The 16,992-nt window shown below is 61.8% G+C and overlaps 2 protein-coding genes across 3 annotated transcripts in view; both read left to right on the forward strand.

Annotated features, from left to right (window-relative positions):
* MECP2 (methyl-CpG binding protein 2) overlaps positions 1 to 8,383 on the forward strand; it is a 33,419-nt gene extending 25,036 nt beyond the window's left edge. Inside the window, exons 3-4 of one of the 2 annotated variants that reach the window (XR_012648508.1) lie at positions 493 to 1,594; positions 5,907 to 8,383. Coding sequence is in view for 1 of the 2 variants with exons in the window: in XM_075016873.1 (XP_074872974.1) it covers positions 493 to 1,522 (1,030 nt within the window). In the remaining variant the exon portion in view is untranslated. Of the gene's footprint in view, positions 1 to 492 lie in introns of both variants that reach the window. The other variant, XM_075016873.1, reaches the window with a different exon arrangement.
* A 596-nt stretch (positions 8,384 to 8,979) lies between these two features.
* IRAK1 (interleukin 1 receptor associated kinase 1) lies at positions 8,980 to 16,991 on the forward strand. Its single transcript, XM_075016871.1, has 14 exons — positions 8,980 to 9,394; positions 10,381 to 10,548; positions 11,110 to 11,250; positions 11,357 to 11,466; positions 11,628 to 11,801; positions 11,976 to 12,040; positions 12,575 to 12,689; positions 13,216 to 13,331; positions 13,613 to 13,820; positions 14,402 to 14,470; positions 15,161 to 15,403; positions 15,674 to 15,827; positions 16,272 to 16,400; positions 16,526 to 16,991. The coding sequence occupies exons 1-14, from the start codon at positions 9,280 to 9,282 to the stop codon at positions 16,570 to 16,572; spliced, it is 1,854 nt and encodes a 617-aa protein (XP_074872972.1). The 5' UTR covers positions 8,980 to 9,279; the 3' UTR covers positions 16,573 to 16,991.
* The last annotated feature ends 1 nt before the right edge of the window (position 16,992 follows it).

Here is a 16,992-nt window from a genome sequence, read left to right on the forward strand (position 1 = left end):
AGTCTGTGATTCCCAGCATGCCCCAGGCCGGGGGTGGAGGGGAGACTGCAGCTCCCAATATGCAGAGGTCTCTGGTGGGGAGGGCAGGACTACAGCTCCCAGCAGGCCCTGGGCTTCGGGCCGGGTGGGAGGAGACTACAGCTTCCAGCATGCACGGGGCAACTGCTGGGGGTGGGGATGGCAGGCTTGCAGGACTGCGATTCCCAGCATGCACTGCTGCTGTGGGACCCTCGCCATGGGGAGCTCCCTGCATGCCGCACTCCTCTGCAGCCCAGGAGCCTGCCCGTTGGCTGAGGAAAGACACCAGGCCTTTGAGGTGGCCAGAAGCTGCTGGGACTTGTAATCCCCGCTCCCCCCATGTTGCCAAACTAGGGAAGTCACGCACTGAGTTGGCGTTGGGGGCGCCATCAGCTCCCCTTTCCGTCTCAGTCCCCCGCCTCCTTGTGCCCACTGTGGCGTGAGCCCTCCTAACCCTTGTTCTCCCGCCTGCAGCCCCCAGGGCAAGGCCTTCCGCTCCAAGGTGGAGCTCATCGCCTACTTCGAGAAGGTGGGGGACACCTCCCTGGACCCCAACGACTTCGACTTCACAGTGACGGGCCGGGGCAGCCCCTCACGGCGAGAGCAGAGGCCCCCCAAGAAGGCCAAAGCCCAGAAGGGGGCTGGCACGGGGAGGGGGCGGGGGCGGCCCAAGGGCAGTGGTGCAGCCCGGCCCAAGGCAGCCACTGCAGAGGGCGTGCAGGTCAAGCGGGTGATTGAGAAGAGCTCTGGCAAGCTGCTGGTCAAGATGCCATTCCAGCCTGGGCCCCCGGGGGGTGTTCCTGGGGCTGGGGGCGCAGCCACCACCTCGGGGACCCCAGGAGCGGCTGGACGGCGGCCCGGCCGCAAGCGGAAGGCGGAAGTGGACCCCCAGGCGCTACCCAAGAAGCGGGGCCGCAAGCCGGGGGCAGCCGTGGGGGCCGTGGGGCCGGCTGCGGCTGAGGCCAAGAAGAAGGCGATGAAGGAGCCATCCTTCCAGGCTGTGCAGGAGACGGTGCTGCCCATCAAGAAGCGAAAGACCCGTGAGGCTGTGGCCCTAGAGGTGGTCCCCCCGCCCCCCGAGCGCAGCCCCAAGGGACCCCGCCCAGGGCGCCGCAGCAAGGAGAGCAGCCCCAAGGGGCGAGGGGGCAGTGCTGCCGCCGCCTCCCCCAGCCGGAAGGAACCACAGCCACCCCACCCCCCACCCCAGCTGCCCCCCACGCCTCTGGCTCAGCCCCCCGCCAGCCCCAAGGACAGCGTGAGCCCCCCTGAGGCTCAGGACTTGAGCAGCAAGGGGCAGCCGGAGAGCGACGGCTGCCCTAAGGAGCCGCCTAAGACTCAGCTGCCTGCTGTGCTCTACAAACACCGCGGGGATGGGGAGCGCAAAGACGCTGTGTCCTCCTCCTCCTCCTCCTCCACGGCGCCCGCCCCCACCACCCTGCCCCGGCCCAGCAGCAGAGACGAGGCCGTGGATACCAGGACGCCTGTCTCGGAGCGCGTCAGCTGACTTTGGGCGGCCCACAGCTAGCGGGATGGACGGACAGACAGACACCCCCAGATGAGAGGCAGCTGCTCCCGGGTAGGGCTCCGGCAAAGCACCTCCCCCACCTCCCTGCACCCCGGCTTCCACCCCCAGTTCTCTCCCCTCCCCGGTTTTAATACCAAGAAGCACAGTGAGGGGCGGGGACCCCCCCTCCCCTGGGTTGGAAGCCACTTTGCACTTTTCTAGAGGAGAGGGGTGCTCCCCCAGCTCCTCCCAGAATGCTTTGCTGCGTATACTACTGACCAGGCCAGCTGTTGGTGGGGCTGCCCTGCCCCAGCTCTCCCCGTGGGCGGGACGAGGGGGCCATGCGTGTGGGCCCCCGCCTTCTCCAGTGCCATGTAAAAGCCTCGTCCGGTCTTCAGTAGCGCTCTGTGTCTGTGTCAGTCAGGCCCCTGGTGTGTGTGTGTGTGTGGGCCCCCGCTTGGAGCAAAGGGGGTGCTCACAGCCTGCTGCTCGGCGGGGGGGGGCAGCCCCACGGGGGCAGCCCAGGAACACCCGCCCTCTTCCACTTCTCCCCGACTTCCGAGCTTAGCAAACCATTTGCACTAACCAGCCTGGGGCGGGGGGTGTTTACGAGTGCGAAACTACCTGTGACGTAGTGGGGGGAGCTGGTCTGCGAGGGGGAGTCCAGGAGTTTCTGTGACAGGCTGTGCTGCCCTAGCCCAGCCGCCTCCCGTCGGGGGAGCAGAAGGGAAGGGAAGGGGAACCCCAAGGAGGACTGTGCCTTTTTTCCGTGATAGACAAAAGGGTTAAAATAAGCCCCTCCCCCGTCCCTGGGATGAGGGACCTGGGGAGGGCCTGATGGCACTAGTCCCTCTGCTCAGAGTCCTGTGGCGGGTTCTGGGTGGGGAGGTTCAGTAAACTCCACTGGGCTGCCCTGCAGGAGCGAATATCTGAACCCAGCCGTGTCCCCACTGTAATCAGGAGTGACTCTGGATTGCACCACGGGCGCTAAGATCAGAATCTGGCCCTTATCCTGTTGTGGTCAGGAGTGACTCCAGGTTCACCATGGTGAGTCTGAAGATCAGAATCCAGCCCTGTCCCATTGCAATCTGGAGTGACTTTGAATTGACCACTGGAGTAACTAAGCTCAGCATCTTGCCCTGCCCCATTGCCCTCAGGTGCCTCTGGGCTCACGGTGGGGAGCTGATCCCTCAGTCCATCCCTGAAAGTAGCTAAGCTCCCCCGTTTCTCATCTGCTCACTGAGTTGGGCCCTGTTGCCCGAGGCAGCCGGACCCCACCCCTTGCAGCTGGCAGAAAAAGGCCTAATATCCATGGTGCCCCCTGTGCCTGGCTGACCTTGTGGGGCCCCACGCGCCAGGCCCTGCTCCCACGCCTGGGCCAGAGGCTTTGATGTGAAAAGGGGGTCTAGCCGGAGGGTGCCCCCCCCCGGGGGAGGATCTGGCTGCAGGGGGGGGCTTGGCCCTCGTAGCAGGGGCCAGGGTGTGACTCAGTCCTGCACGCAGGAGACAAATGGGCTCAGCAGGGTGCCCCTCCACCGAGCTCAGGCCCCTGCCCTCCAGCCCTGGCTTCTTGGGAGGCCGGCTCCCCACGTTCTCATAAAGCTCCCCAAATGCAGGCTGGGGCATTTGTAGCACTTGACCCTGCCCAAGGGCACTTGTGCCCAGGGGAGTGAATCTGGGCCAGCCCCCTGCCAGGGCACAGCAGCTCCTGGGGCTGGAAGGGACCCCAGTGCTGCTGGCCAGCCCCAGGTGGCCCTTCAGCACAGGGCCTCTGGCTGGGGAGCAGGCGGCGCCTGAGGCTTTACCTATCCAGCCCTGTACCTTAGCAGTGCCCAGGGGTGGGGGGCGCTAGGCATGGCTGAGAAGGCTCCTCCCGTGCAGAGCCAGGTTCCCCAGGCCCAGCCGCCTGAGCTGTTCTGCAGGGCTGGGCCGGTCACTCCCCCTGCATGCCTAGTGCAGCTGGGGCTGGATTTGCAGTGAGGTGCCCCTGGGCTGGCCCAGCCAGCCAGGGCGCAGATTGGTATTCGTGCACTTTACAAAGGAAGGAGGAGGTGGGGCTGGCCATTGAATTTCTGGTTTGGCTTCTCAGTGCCCCTCAGACCAAGGGCCCAGTGATTTCGCTGAGAGGCACCGGCTTGGGGCAGGGACCTGGCAGCGGCCATGCCAAGGCTCCATCTCTGCTGCTTGGCATCTGAGCCATGGGTTGGCCCAGCGGTGCAGTCCTACGTGGGAAAGGTCGGGACCCCATCTGGCTATAGAAAGGTACAGCTGGTGAGCTGGGGCTCCCTGCATGCCCCCATCTTTACCCAGCCTGTCATGTGCAAAGAGAAGGGGGTTGGTGTCCCAGATGACAGGGAGCCCAAGGGGCACTTGGCTGTTAATTTCACCTTCTTCTTCTTTCCAAGGGGCCAGCTCAGCTGTTTGCCCTCCCCACCCCACGCCCAAAGACTGAATGTGCCGAGCTGGTTAAACCAGGGCCCCATCTCCTGCCCTGGGAGAGCTTCATGACTCAACTCACTCCCACAAAACTGCCCCCTGCCATCAGCTGATCCCTTTGCAGTGGTGGGGAGGCCGGAGGTGGGAGCTAGGCTTGGCCAGGTGGGGGCGATTTCCTTCATTTTCTGGTTTATTTTGAAACATACCCCTAGAAGCGCATCTGAAGCCTCAAGTTTTAAAACCTGCCTGGATATGGCATAGAAACCAGTGGGGATTGAATGGCCGGCCTGCCTGCCTGCCTGCCTTCTCTCCTGCCACCCTTCCTGCATGCCTCCCTTACCTCTTGCCTTCTCTTTTTTGTTCGTTCCTCTCTTTCTGCTTGTGACTGACGACAGCCACGGAGGGGAATTTAAAAAATTCCCCTCAAAGCATCTGTCTCCTGCTCACTCCTTTTACAGCACCTGCTACTTACTAGCATAGGATAAGGGACGATAAATGGATCCTTCCAACCTGCCTGCCAGTAGCTTTCTCTGTGCCTAGAGCAGTGACCTCTGTGTTTCTGGTTCTCTCCTTTGGGGGAATGAAGGGGGTGGCTAGTGCTCTAGGGAGTGGGTTGGGTGTTTTTTTCACTCCGCTGCTTGTGTCTCAACTCCTGAAAGCCTCTGCCATGGAGAGGTGCCCTCAGAAGCTCCCCAGTAACGTGTAGGCTGTGCAATCCTTTAGCGTGGAAACAGCCCCATGGGCACACACTTGGCCCCTGTCGCTTTCTCTGAGCCCACGTGTGTCTCAGGTGAGCCACCCTGCCCTCCGCGTATTGCCGCTTCCTCTTCAGCCGCTCGGCCACACTCGGAACGGCTCTCCAGGTAGCAGCGAAAGGGCACGATTCTGCCTGCTGGATGTCTGGCGTCTCCCATCACGAAGGACACTGGAGCACTTTGAGCAGCCACAAGGCCAGCTGGCATCCCCAGAGTGATTCTGTAGGTGAGGTAATCCCCTGGCGTGAGGAAGCTCTTGTCTTGGTGTACCACAGTGGTGCCCCCCAGAGGCGCACAGGAGATGTGCTCACAGTGGTGCCGTCTGGGCCTAAACTTAGCACCCTCCTGCCCCCGCCCTTTCATTTCCGTTAGCAATAGCCGCTCGGGGGCAGCAGTTTTGAGTTGCTGTTCTTCCAAAAGACGAGTAGCCCGAGCGTTGGACTTCCAAGGAGGGGGAATGGGAAGAGCCCGAAGTGTCCACTTGCTTCCACCGTGGCTGTCTTCCGGCCCTCTTCCGGATCCATCCCCTCTGCCCCCTCCCACTCCCTGCTTCCAACCCCCGATGGGAACAGCGGAGAAGCTGTGGGCTCCCTCCACTACCCACAGGCAATCAGTGGCGTGCAAAAAAAGAAATGCGTTGGGAGCTTCGTGCTCTCCCGAGGGTCAGGGGCTGCGTCCTCCTTCCTCTGCTTCTCTCAGACATCATCTTTCCGCTTTCAAGACTCAGTAGTGATTGTCATATGACCAAATATTACCAGGACTGTTAATCAGTATACGCTGAGTGCTTGCCCTTTGTATACAGATGTAAACTCCCCGTGTATAGCTGACTCTAGCAAGAGGGTGTTCAGTTACTTTTTTTTGCCTTTTTGGTTTTTAAACAAGTTGTTCTTCTATCTTGTTGAAAATCCTGGGGAAAGACGCACACATGCGCGCGCGCGCGCGCGCGCGCGCACGCGCACACACACACACACACACACACACAGAGAATTGGGATCTTGGTTCACTTTTACTCTTCCCTGCCTCTGCTAGTCATTTCTTGGGGGGAGGGGACAAAAACCGTGGTGTTTCGAGACTTTATATTTGTGTGTCATTTCTTTTAGTCTTGCCCAGTCGAGTTTTAAACAAATAACGAGACAGAGGAATGTTGGTGAAATCTTCTGTGTTTTCTCTTTTCCTTTTGCGATGGTCTGCAGGTCTGTATCGTGAACGTTTTTGGAAAGTAATTGTCCCAAACGCAAACCTTCCCACCAGGATGCTTTTCAAACAAATCAGCCCAAGATAATGAGCCCCAGAGAGCTTCCAGTCTGAACGTGCTTTGCTCCCACTTCCAACAAAAATCTACTCAAGTCATTGCTTTTGTGTAGCCACCTTTGGAAGCACAAGGGGCGGCTACTTACCTGCTGCCAAGTCCAGCCAGGAGCCACCTCTTTAATGGTTGAGTGCCTTGGAGTTGAGGCTAGACATGAGCCAGATGAGTGTGAAGTGCAGCCTTTTAACCAGAGGGTTGGCCTCGGCCACAATGTCCATGACGTCTCATGGTTCAGGGGGGCGTTGCATTTTCTGATCGTTCTAGCACCTCTGTGGGATGAAGGGCCTGGCGAGGTGAGTCCCCAGCCTTGGGCAGAGTGGCTACTCTTGGCTAGGTCATCTCGGAATGGAAACCAGCCAGTGATTGTCTTTAACAAACTCCATGTCAAAGTGAAAGTGAAGAGCTGAAGTGTACAGAAATGCCATTAACGAGAGCTAGTTCGCTCTGAATGCTGTGGTCCGTCCCTCTGGCAGGGGAGCAGCACTGACTGACGCCCCTTATTGAATCTGGGCCCATTGACACAGTAGAGCTGTGCCAGAGCTGATCAGAACCTCACCCTGGAAAGATCAAGTCAACACCATCTCTAAATTCTCCAAGCCATTGACCAAGCTGGTTGTGTCTGTCATTTCATAGAGTTCCAGGCCAGATCTTCCTGGGATGAATTCCTGTTTGAACAAAAGTGCAGTGGGCTGGCTTGTCAGGAGGTGGAAAGGGAGAAACCTAGCATTACTTAAAAACCAGGAGCATGGTGAAGTTGCCACCAACAGCAGGGTCAAACTCCTTGATAAAATCAACTATCTTTTGAGTGACAGCAGCTCCAAATTTGGATGAGAGACTGATGAGGAAAAGCCCACAGCCCTTTAAATCCCTCTTAAAGTGAATCCCAGTGGCTTTTCTCCCTCCTGAACTGGCCAGGCACAGATTAATTAAACTCAAGGAGTTGTTTAAAAAAAAGAGCACCTGGGTTTTTCTAGCAGAGTTTGGGGAGAATGTGTAATGTTTAGAGGGTTGGACCCAGAAGTTGAAGTAGTTATGCCGGTCCAGTTACGTGCACTGGGTCACAAGCTCGATTGCTGGGTGGACCCTAGAGTGGTGCTGTTTTCAAGGGTCTATTTTAAAGTAAATGGTTTCTGATCCTAGCAGGTGACCCTCTTGCACGGTTGACATCATCTTGGGCAGAGCTAGAGGTAGACAGTCCCATGGCAAAGGAATCTGGTGGATCCTGGCATCTGAATCCTATATTGGCAATAAAAAAGGATCTGTTGAGATTCCTGATTCACATCCCATCACAGAGGGGAAACCTGGCTCACTAAATTAGCAGTGGCCAAACTAGTTTTCTTAGCAACATTCTGGAGCAGAATTAATGCCAAATGGGAACTTGATTGGGGCACAGCTGGGGAATTTGACTCAAGCAACTGTTTTAAATCTTAAACATCAGATTTTTCAATTCCTGTGTTGTTCCAAGCCCACCTTAACTGTAGATATATTTGCATCTGTTGGATGCATATTTGGGACAATTGCTTTACGAAAAGCGCCCCCCCCCCCCAAAGTAGATTGTTTTTTCTGAAATAAATCTTGGACACGTTCTTTTCTAGTTTTTGTGTACCGCCAAAACGTCTGAAAGCACTGACTATTTCAAACGAGAGATTTTAAAAAAGGAAAAAAGCAATTATTAAAGGAAGAATTTGTATCATTTCAGTTAAAAGCAAAAACAACAAAATCCATCTGAATGTACATGTATATGTTTCAAAGAAGTCCACGCAGATTAATCATTGTACCTTATTTATTATATAAAAAGTTTGCCTTATAAATTTACAAGAAAAACAAAAAACCTACAAATGTCTATTCTTTTTGAGTGTCTTTTGTTGTTTGAGAGAGCCTGGGCCATTTGAAAGTAGCCACCACAATGCTCTGGAAAGACTTTTGGTTTTCATACTTGAACTCTTTGTCCGTGTAAAACCAAAACACACGTCTTTTTGGTTTTCAAAATTTAGCCATGTAAAATCAGGTCCAAATGCAACTCAAGTACTCAGCATCCGTTCTCTCAGTGCTGTAGTTTGCATCTCCTTGTTGGTAAGTACTGTACTCTGTGCTAGAATTGATCTATAAATCTGTGTCGATTGAACCCAAGGCTTGTTTGAGCTCATTCATTATGCCGGCAAGTCTGGCCCCCGGCCCCCAGGCCGGAGCAGAGAAGCGGCCGTGCGGCTCGGCTGGGAACAGATGCGATGACAGCCTTCCCGATTGCCTGTCTCCGTGATGTTCCCGCGCCGAAGGGCCTGGCTGCTGGCGCCTGCTGCCGACGACGGACAGCGAGCTGACATCTCGACGGCGCAGGCGGCGGCAGGTGTGTCTACCCCAGAGCTGGGAGTGACGCGCTCAGCCTGTGCCCACAGCCGCCTGCACAGCAGTGGGAGGCAGCCCAGGTTTGACGGGCTGCAAGCTCGGCTCTCGGCGGGCACGGAAGAAAGCCCACGCTGCCGGCCGCGGCACAGCTGCCCTAGCTGAGGGTCTCTCCTCCCCAGCGCAGGAGTCGCTGGCGGAGAGGGACGGGGGCGGCTGGTGCCGCAGCGACCCGGGGGCAGGGGAGGCCGCAGGGAGGCTCAGCCGAGGCCTAACCCCATGTGCTGGCGGGGGGGTTTCTGAGCCCCGGAAAAGGGCTGCGGAATTACCCCAGGGACTCGGGCCCCCCACACACCTGCCCCACAGTGCCCAGCGCTGGGAGCGAAGACAGGACCCGGGCAGCAAAGGGCATCGCTCCCTGGGCTCCCAGAGGCTGAGCCCCGCCACAGCCCCGGACCTCGCTGCAGCTGCAGCCACAGCCACAGCCACAGCCCGACCAACAGCCAGCCCCCTCCAGCTGCACCTCGGCTGTAATCCCCTCCGCTGCCCCAACCCCCCCGCATCGGGCCCGTAACTCCCTCCCCCCTCCGCCCCCAGTGCCGCGGCCCCGAGCCCTTGCGGCAGAGCCTCACCCAAGATGGCGGCTCTACGCGCTTAGCTGTCGTGCAGTGATTTCAGCCACACTCAACATGGCGACGGGGAACACCCTCAACGTCCATGACGGAGACGCACTGTCAACATGACGTGCCTGGCTCCGGCTTCGGCCACACCCACATGGCGGCACAGCGCTGCGTGGGCAGAATCTGCCGCTCTCAAGATGGCGTAACGGGGCGGCCGCCTCGCTCGGTGCGCACGCGCCATCCGGGTGTGAAAGTCGGCTCTTAAAGGAGACGTGGCCGCCGGCCGCGCGGGGCATGGCCAGCACCGGGCCGGGCTCCGGCCGCTTCCTCTACGAGCTGCCGGCCTGGCTCGTGTGCGGCCTCTGCCGCTTGATGGACGCGCTGGGCCGGGCGGAGTGGGAGCGCTTCGGTACGGGACGGGACAGAGCTAGACGGAAAGGCGGGCGTGGGACGGATGCAGGGGCAGAACCGGGGCGTGCCGGCGGGAAGGGGGACGTGAAATCTGGGGGGGAGGGGCGCAGGACACGCCCGGGGCTGGGATCGGGGGGCAGGACACGCCCGGGGCTGAGATCGGGGGGGGGGGGCGGGAGGCAGGACACGCCCGGGGCTGAGATCGGGGGGGGGCGGGAGGTAGGACACGCCCGGGGATGAGACCGGGGGGGGGGGCGGGGGACAGGACACGCCCAGGGCTGAGGTGGGGGTGGGCGGGGGGCAGGACACGCCCGGGGCTGGAATCGGGGGGCAGGACACGCCCGGGGCTGAGATCGGGGGGGGGGGCGGGAGGTAGGACACGCCCGGGGCTGAAATCGGGGGGGGGGGCGGGAGGCAGGACACGCCCGGGGCTGAGATCGGGGGGGGGGCGGGAGGTAGGACACGCCCGGGGCTGAGATCGGGGGGGGGGGGGCGGGAGGTAGGACACGCCCGGGGATGAGACCGGGGGGGGGGGGCGGGGGACAGGACACGCCCGGGGCTGAGGTGGGGGTGGGCGGGGGGCAGGACACGCCCGGGGCTGGGATCGGGGGGCAGGACACGCCCGGGGCTGAGATCGGGGGGGGGGGGGCGGGAGGTAGGACACGCCCGGGGCTGAGATCGGGGGGGGGCGGGAGGTAGGACACGCCCGGGGCTGAGATCGGGGGGGGGGGGGGGGGGGGGGGCGGGGGACAGGACACGCCCAGGGCTGAGGTGGGGGTGGGCGGGGGGCAGGACACGCCCGGGGATGAGACCGGGGGGGGGGGGGGGCGGGGGACAGGACACGCCCAGGGCTGAGGTGGGGGTGGGCGGGGGGCAGGACACGCCCGGGGCTGAGATGGGGGGTGGGACAGGACACGCCCGGGGCTGAGATCGGGGGCGGCGGGGGGCAGGACACGCCCGGGGCTGATTCCTCCCCGCCCCCAGCCTCGCGGATCGCCCGGGACCAGGTGGAGCTGCGCCTCTGCGAGCGGGCCGAGGACCGGAGCCAGCGGCTGCTCTGGGCCTGGGCCAACCGCAACGGCCGCGTCGGGGAGCTGCTCTCGCTGCTGGACGAGCTGGAGCTGTACCGGGCCCGGGACCTCCTGGCCAGCTGTGAGCGCCACGGACCCCGTTCGGCCCGCAGCCGGCTCTCCTCCCCGCCATCCCAGCCTCCCGCCTCCAGAGTGGTGCCCTGTGTCCCGGGGCGGGGTTGGGGGTGCAGAGCAGAAGAGGGAAGAGGCGGGTGCCCTGTGTCCCCAAGGGGGGTGCAGAGCAGCAGTGGGGAGAGGTGGGTGCCCTGTGTCCCTGGCGGGGTTTGGGGGTGCAGAGCAGTAGAGGGGAGAGGTGGGTGCCCTGTGTCTCTGGGGGGATTTCAGGGTGCAGAGCAGCAGTGGGGAGAGGTGGGTGCCCTGTGTCCCTGGCGGGGTTTGGGGGTGCAGAGCAGTAGAGGGGAGAGGTGGGTGCCCTGTGTCTCTGGGAGGATTTCAGGGTGCAGAGCAGCAGTGGGGAGAGGTGGGTGCCTTGTGTCCCTGGTGGGGTTTGGGGGTGCAGAGCAGTAGAGGGGAGAGGTGGGTGCCCTGTGTCCCCGGTGGGGTTTGGAGGTGCTGACCAGCAGAAGGCAGGCCCCTGTGCTTTGTGCATCATCTCCATCTCTAACTCAGTTTTGTTTCCCAGGGCAGCCTCCCTCTGAGCCCCCCATCCTGAGAGCCCCACTTCTTCCCTCAGCACCGCCAGCACCCCCCACCCTTCCTGGTGACAGCCGAGCCTGGACTGCTGCCTGGGACCCCCCAAAACCACCTCCACAGCCTCCACCAGGTAACTCCCACCCCCATGGGGCAGCTGCCTAGAAAAGCCCTAGGAGGGGGAATCAGGCAGGGGGTAGAAGCTCACCTGCTAACACTCCCTGTTTCTGCCCTCCAAGGAGAGCCCTCCTGCCCCTCTCTGCCCCTGCCCAGTGCCCCACCCAGCAGCCTGCTCAGCACCAGCAGCCGGTGTCCAGGCCCCTTGCTGCCTGCGCCCCCTGCCAAGCAGGTAGGACTTGGTGGAGGGTGTCAGTGGGGACAGCATTGGTGACGACGGTTGTGGGGGAACAGGGGCCTGACTGAGCCCTACCCAGACCCCCTGGCACCCACAGCCAGAGTCCTCGTGCTCTGGGGGGGTGTTTGCCTGTGTGTGTCTCTCTGCCCCCACAGAGGGTGGACTCGGCCCTGGGCCCCACCTCCCAGCCCTTTGCCTGGCCCCTGGCAGAGCTGCTGCAGGCCACGGCGGGCTTCGCAGAGCGGCACAAGGTGGGCGAAGGCGGCTTCGGGTGCGTGTACAGGGCCCGGCTGCGCAACACCGACTACGCCATCAAGCGGCTCAAGGAGGTACGGGACACGGCTGACCCAGCACCCTTTGCACTCCCGTCCCGCTGGTGCACCCACTCTCCTCTCCAGCCCTCCCACACTGGGCCTCCCCAGAATTCTTTGCTCTGCCCCCCTCTGCGCCCCTGCCATAGGGGGCCTGGTGACTGGCTCTTGTTAACTCCCCTCCTCTCCCAGGATGCAGAGCTGGACTGGAGCAACATCTGGAGCAGCTTCCTCACTGAGGTGGAAAAACTGTCACGGTGAGCAGGGGCTGCGGGAGGCAGTGAGGGGGCCCCGGGGGGCCTGGCAGCGGGGACTACACTAGGCAGTTAGGGGGCACCAGCGGGACTGGTGGGGGCTGCGGGAGGCAGTTAGGGGGCACCAGTGGGGCTGGGGGGCGCTGCGGGAGGCAGTTGGGAGCACGAGCGGGGCTGCGGGAGGCAGTTAGGGGGCACCAGTGGGGCTGGAGGGGGGCTGTGGGAGGCAGTTGGGAGCACGAGCGGGGCTGCGGGAGGCAGTTAGGGGGCACCAGTGAGGCTGGGGGGGGCTGCGGGGGGGGCAGGGAGGGGCACCAGTGGGGCTGGAGGGGGGCTGCGGGAGGCAGTTGGGAGCACAAGCGGGGCTGGCAGGGGCCATGGGAGGCAGTTAGGGTGCACTGGGGGGGGCTGCAGGAGGCTGTTAGGGGGCACTAGCGGGACTGTGGGGGAGGGCTGCAGCTCGGCAGTTAGGGGGCCTACCCAGCATACCTTCTGCACCCCTGGCCCCAAGTATTTGGGGCAAACCCTGTCCCCCAGGTTCCGGCACCCCAACATTGTGGAGTTCGGAGGATTCTGTGCTGAGCAGGACCATTTCTGCCTCGTCTACGTCTTCATGCCCAATGGGTCCCTGGAGGATGGGCTGAGTGGCCAGGTAGAGTCAGGCCCGTCCCATACCGGGGGCGGGGGGTGGGGCTGGCCCCCAAAAGCCAAAGGGGCGTTCCCTGGAGCCATTCCTGCCACTTTAGGGGAGTGAGCGAGAAGCACGTTCCCGTAGGCCTGCGACTGTCCGTGCCCAAGGTGGGGTGCCCTGGGCCCAACACAAGTGCCTGGGGCGAGTCGGTTTTGCTGCCCTTTTGTGCTGAGCCCATCCCATGCACCAACCCCCCCACCCCCGAGAACTGTTGCCCACTGGCAAGATTTGGGGGGGGCCAGGCCTGCCAATGAGGGCAAAAGTAGCAGTTGTCCTGTGGCCTGGTGATTCAGATCACCCCAGGCCCTTTCAATGGCTCTGGGAGGGCAGTGCAGCGCGGTCTGCGGGGAGTCGCTGTGGGGCCGATCCCCACCCCCCACCAGCCTTACCCAGAGCCCCAGCAAGTCTGTCAGCCTTTCTGCCCCTGTCAGAAGGGGAACAGGATGCGCAGGCCCCACAACCACCAAGCCCTTCTGATCCCCCTCAGGGTGGGCGCCCCCCACTGTCCTGGCCCCAGCGGCTGGAGGTGCTGGTGGGGACAGCACGAGCTGTTCAGTTCCTGCACCAGGACACGCCCAGCCTGATTCATGGAGACATTAAGAGGTGAGGGGCTGTGAGAGAGACTGAGGGGAGTGTGGGGGTGGGGGCCATGTGGGTAGTGAGGGCTGTGGGAGCGGGGGAGGAATGAGGGCATGGAGGGGCTGTGGGGGTTGGGAGGGAGTGCAGGGGTGCGGGAAGAGGCCATGGGGGGAAGGAGCGAGGGGGGCTGTAGCAGCAGGGAGAGGACAGGAAGGGGTGATGGGGAGGGAGTGTGGGAGCAGTGGGCGTATTTGGTGGCCTTGGGGCAGCATCTCACCCTGCGTTGTTCCCCCCGCCTCCCGCAGCTCTAACATCCTGCTGGATGCAGTGCTCCGCCCCCGCCTGGGTGACTTCGGACTGGCGCGGGCGGGGTGGGGCCGGGCAACCAGCAGAGGGCTCAGTGCCAGCCTGGGCCGGACCCACACAGTGCGGGGCACCCTAGCTTATCTGCCCCCTGAGTACGTACAAAGTGGGGCCCTGTCCCCTGCCATTGACACCTACAGCTACGGCGTGGTGAGTAACGGCCCCTGGCCCTCTGCAGCTTCCAGGCTGAGGGTGTCAACAGTCAAAACACTTAATCCATGTCCTCCCTTAAGCAGCTGCTTAACCAGTCAGCTGTTGGCTCTCCAGCCCAGGGTGCATGGGGGGCGCTGTCTGCCTGGGGCATGGGGCAGGCCAGGTGCAGGACATGGGGGAGGTCAGGGCCATGCCTGCCAGCTGAGGGTTTGGGCTCCAGTCCAGGTCAACATTGGCTCTAATCTTTTCCAAGCCCGTGTGGAACAAACGTCTGTGCATTGCCCCCAGCAGGAACCCCCAGTCCGCTAATCGGTTGGGCCGCGTGGAAATCTCTCCTGAGTGGCCACCCAAGTGCCTAGCTCACAGGGAATGTGGCCCAGAGGCACAGGCTACCCTTTCGTGTCCTTACGCCGCACCCCCCTTTCCCTCGTGGAGGGGGAGGTACCAAAGCAGGAGCCCCCACCAAGAGCTTTCACTGAACCAGCCGGGGCACAAAACAGGGATGCGGAAGGGTCTGGGGGATCTGCCCCCAGAGCCTTGCATGCTGGAGCCTTCAGCAACCTGCTTTGGCCCCCCAGGTGCTGTTGGAAACACTGACGGGGAGACGGGCCCTAGAGACAGACAGACAGGGACGGACAAAGTACTTGGTGAGACTCTCGAGCTTTGTCTACACCGGCCCCAACTTCAAAGGGGGCGTGGTAATCAGGGTGAGAAGAGACTGCTAATGAAGTGCTGTGGTGCATACGCAGCACGTCATTCGGCAAATTCGCCAAGTGCCGGCAGGCCATGTAGCCGCGGGCACTTCACAGTGGCCATGCTACGCCCAGGTGCCTTTACTTGTGGGGGATAAAGGCACTGAAGTGCCCACGGCTACACGGCCTGCCGGCACATCACAGTCTGACGCTTGGCGTAGGCACCGCAGCACTTCATTAGTAGTCTCCTCTCGCCCTGATTACCACGCCCCCTGTGAAGTCGGGGCAGGTGTAGACATAGCCTCGGACAACCCCGTCCATCACTCCAGCCCTGCTGGTGCCTCTCACCTCTGACCCACAGCCACTGCCCTCCAACCCTGCCAGTGCCCCTCACACACAGCTCCTTCTCCCCAGATGTGCCAGTGCTCCACTCCCGACCTGCAGCCCTCGCCAGCCCTGCCCCTGCCTCTCACTCCCCACACACAGCCCATCAGCCCAGTTCCGCGCCCTCACAGCCCCTTCCAGCCCAGCCCTGCCAGGGCACCCCTCATGCCCAAACCATGGCCCCTGCCTGCCCAGCTCTGCCAGTGCCCTTCACTCGCAAAACACAGTCCTGCCACTGCCACTCACTCCTGTGCCGTGCAGAAGGACCTGGTTGTGGCAGAAGAGGAAGGTGATATCTCAGAGATGCCTGGGCGATCACAGCTGGTAGGGACTAGCCCGGGCCTGGACCAAGATGCTCGGGCAACCCAAATTGGCTCCAGGATCTTCCAGAACCACGTGGACCTGCGGATCGGGCCCTGTCCGGAGGAGCTTGGCAATGCACTGGGGCGGCTGGCAACCCGTTGCCTCCACAAACGCAACAAACGGCGCCCCTCAATGGCCCAGGTACCCGATGCCTGGGTCTCCCCCTCTCAGAACTGCCAAAGGACTAGGGGCTGGTTTATTGAGGGGGTAGGTGTGTTTGATGGGTCGGAGTAGGGAGCTGAGGGGGGCGGGGTGGTGGGTTCTCTACTGGCTGTGGGAGAAGGGCGGAGCCGGTGGGTCAGAGCAGGGGTGGAAGGAGGCTGGATTCTCTTCGGGCTCTAGGGGAGTGGGAGCAAGTAGGGAAGCCCACAGCCCTGGGATCCATCCCAACTCTGCTTTCCCCTCCTGCAGGTGTTCGAGGAACTCGAGCAGTTGCAGAAGTCCTTGGCCTGGGATGCCCCCGCTGCCCCTCAGGGGGACTCATCCCCCAGGATCCTGGCGCTGCCCCTCAACCAGCCAGTGGAGAGTGATGAAAGCCTGTTGGAGGAGGGGGAGAGCTTGTTGGGTGAGGCCTGTCCAGGTGACCCCTGACCTATCAGCTTGCTCAGAGTGACCTTTGCCCCTTGCTGTGGGCTCTGCTCCAGGGGAGCCCCCATGCGAGGGCACATCTTGGGCTCCTGGGAGTCCTTCTTTGGGCCCCCACAACCTGGCTGCGCCATAGGCACCTCAGGGGTCCCCTTGTTCTATACCCTGGGCCTCTTATGCTCAGCCCATTGATTCCCGCCCCCCTGCAACTGGCTCTAGCTCTAGGCTGCTGCCCAGGGTCTCAGGTGCTTGCAAGGTCCCAGCAGCAGTGTGCCCCTGCCCCAGAGGACACAAGGAAACTGAGGCACATCGCTCCTGGAACACCGTGTGCCTCTCCATCCCTAATGTTTTCCTGATGGGGTTTGCCCTGTGGCCTGGGTGACCTCTGCCCCAGACAGTGCCCTGACTTCTGCTCTCTCTGCAGGGGTCACCCCATCCCTACATCCCCAGATTCACATCAACCCAGCCCGGCAGCGCATCATGGAGAGGCTGGCACTGTACCAGCAGGGGGCACTGGACAGTCTGGGGGTGCTGGCCTCTGAGCCCCCTACAGGTAACCCTGGCACCCATGCTGGGCAGGGCGGGGTGAGGCAGAGGTAAAATCCCCTCCCTGCAACTGGTTCAGTGCCTGGAACCCGCTTGCTCTGGAGGGGATTCTGACCTACTCCCTCCCCACAGGTTCAGCCCCCCGCCTGCCCGAGGAGAGTGATGATTTTGAGCCCTGAGACAGCTGGACAGACCCAAAAGGATGAAGTTCTCAAGGGGGCGGGGTGAAACCCCCTCAAAACACTCCTCCAGGCTGCTAGACACCTCTTTTGTGCTCAGACTTCCCATGGCTCTGGGCCCCAGGCATCCCTGAAGGCCAGATCTGCATCTGAGTTGGGGAAGAGATGGTACCTGCACCCTATTATGCCACCCCTCCCCACAATGCACATAGGAGCTCAGCAGCTAGGAACAGGCCTACAAGGTGAAGTAGGATTTGGCTTCTGCTGCTGACTCTGCCCCCTGCACACACATCCACCTGCTCCAGGGGACTTAGGTAGATGGGGCACGGAAGGCTCGTGTTTCTGGGAGCCCCAGGGCTGGATCCCTGGGGTGGGGGCCTGGAACTGCCACTAGGAAAATAAAGTTTATATGTTTTTAAC

The sequence above is a fragment of the Carettochelys insculpta genome, chromosome 22 (assembly GCF_033958435.1).
Source record: "Carettochelys insculpta isolate YL-2023 chromosome 22, ASM3395843v1, whole genome shotgun sequence".
In the NCBI taxonomy this organism is placed as follows: Eukaryota; Metazoa; Chordata; order Testudines; family Carettochelyidae; genus Carettochelys; species Carettochelys insculpta.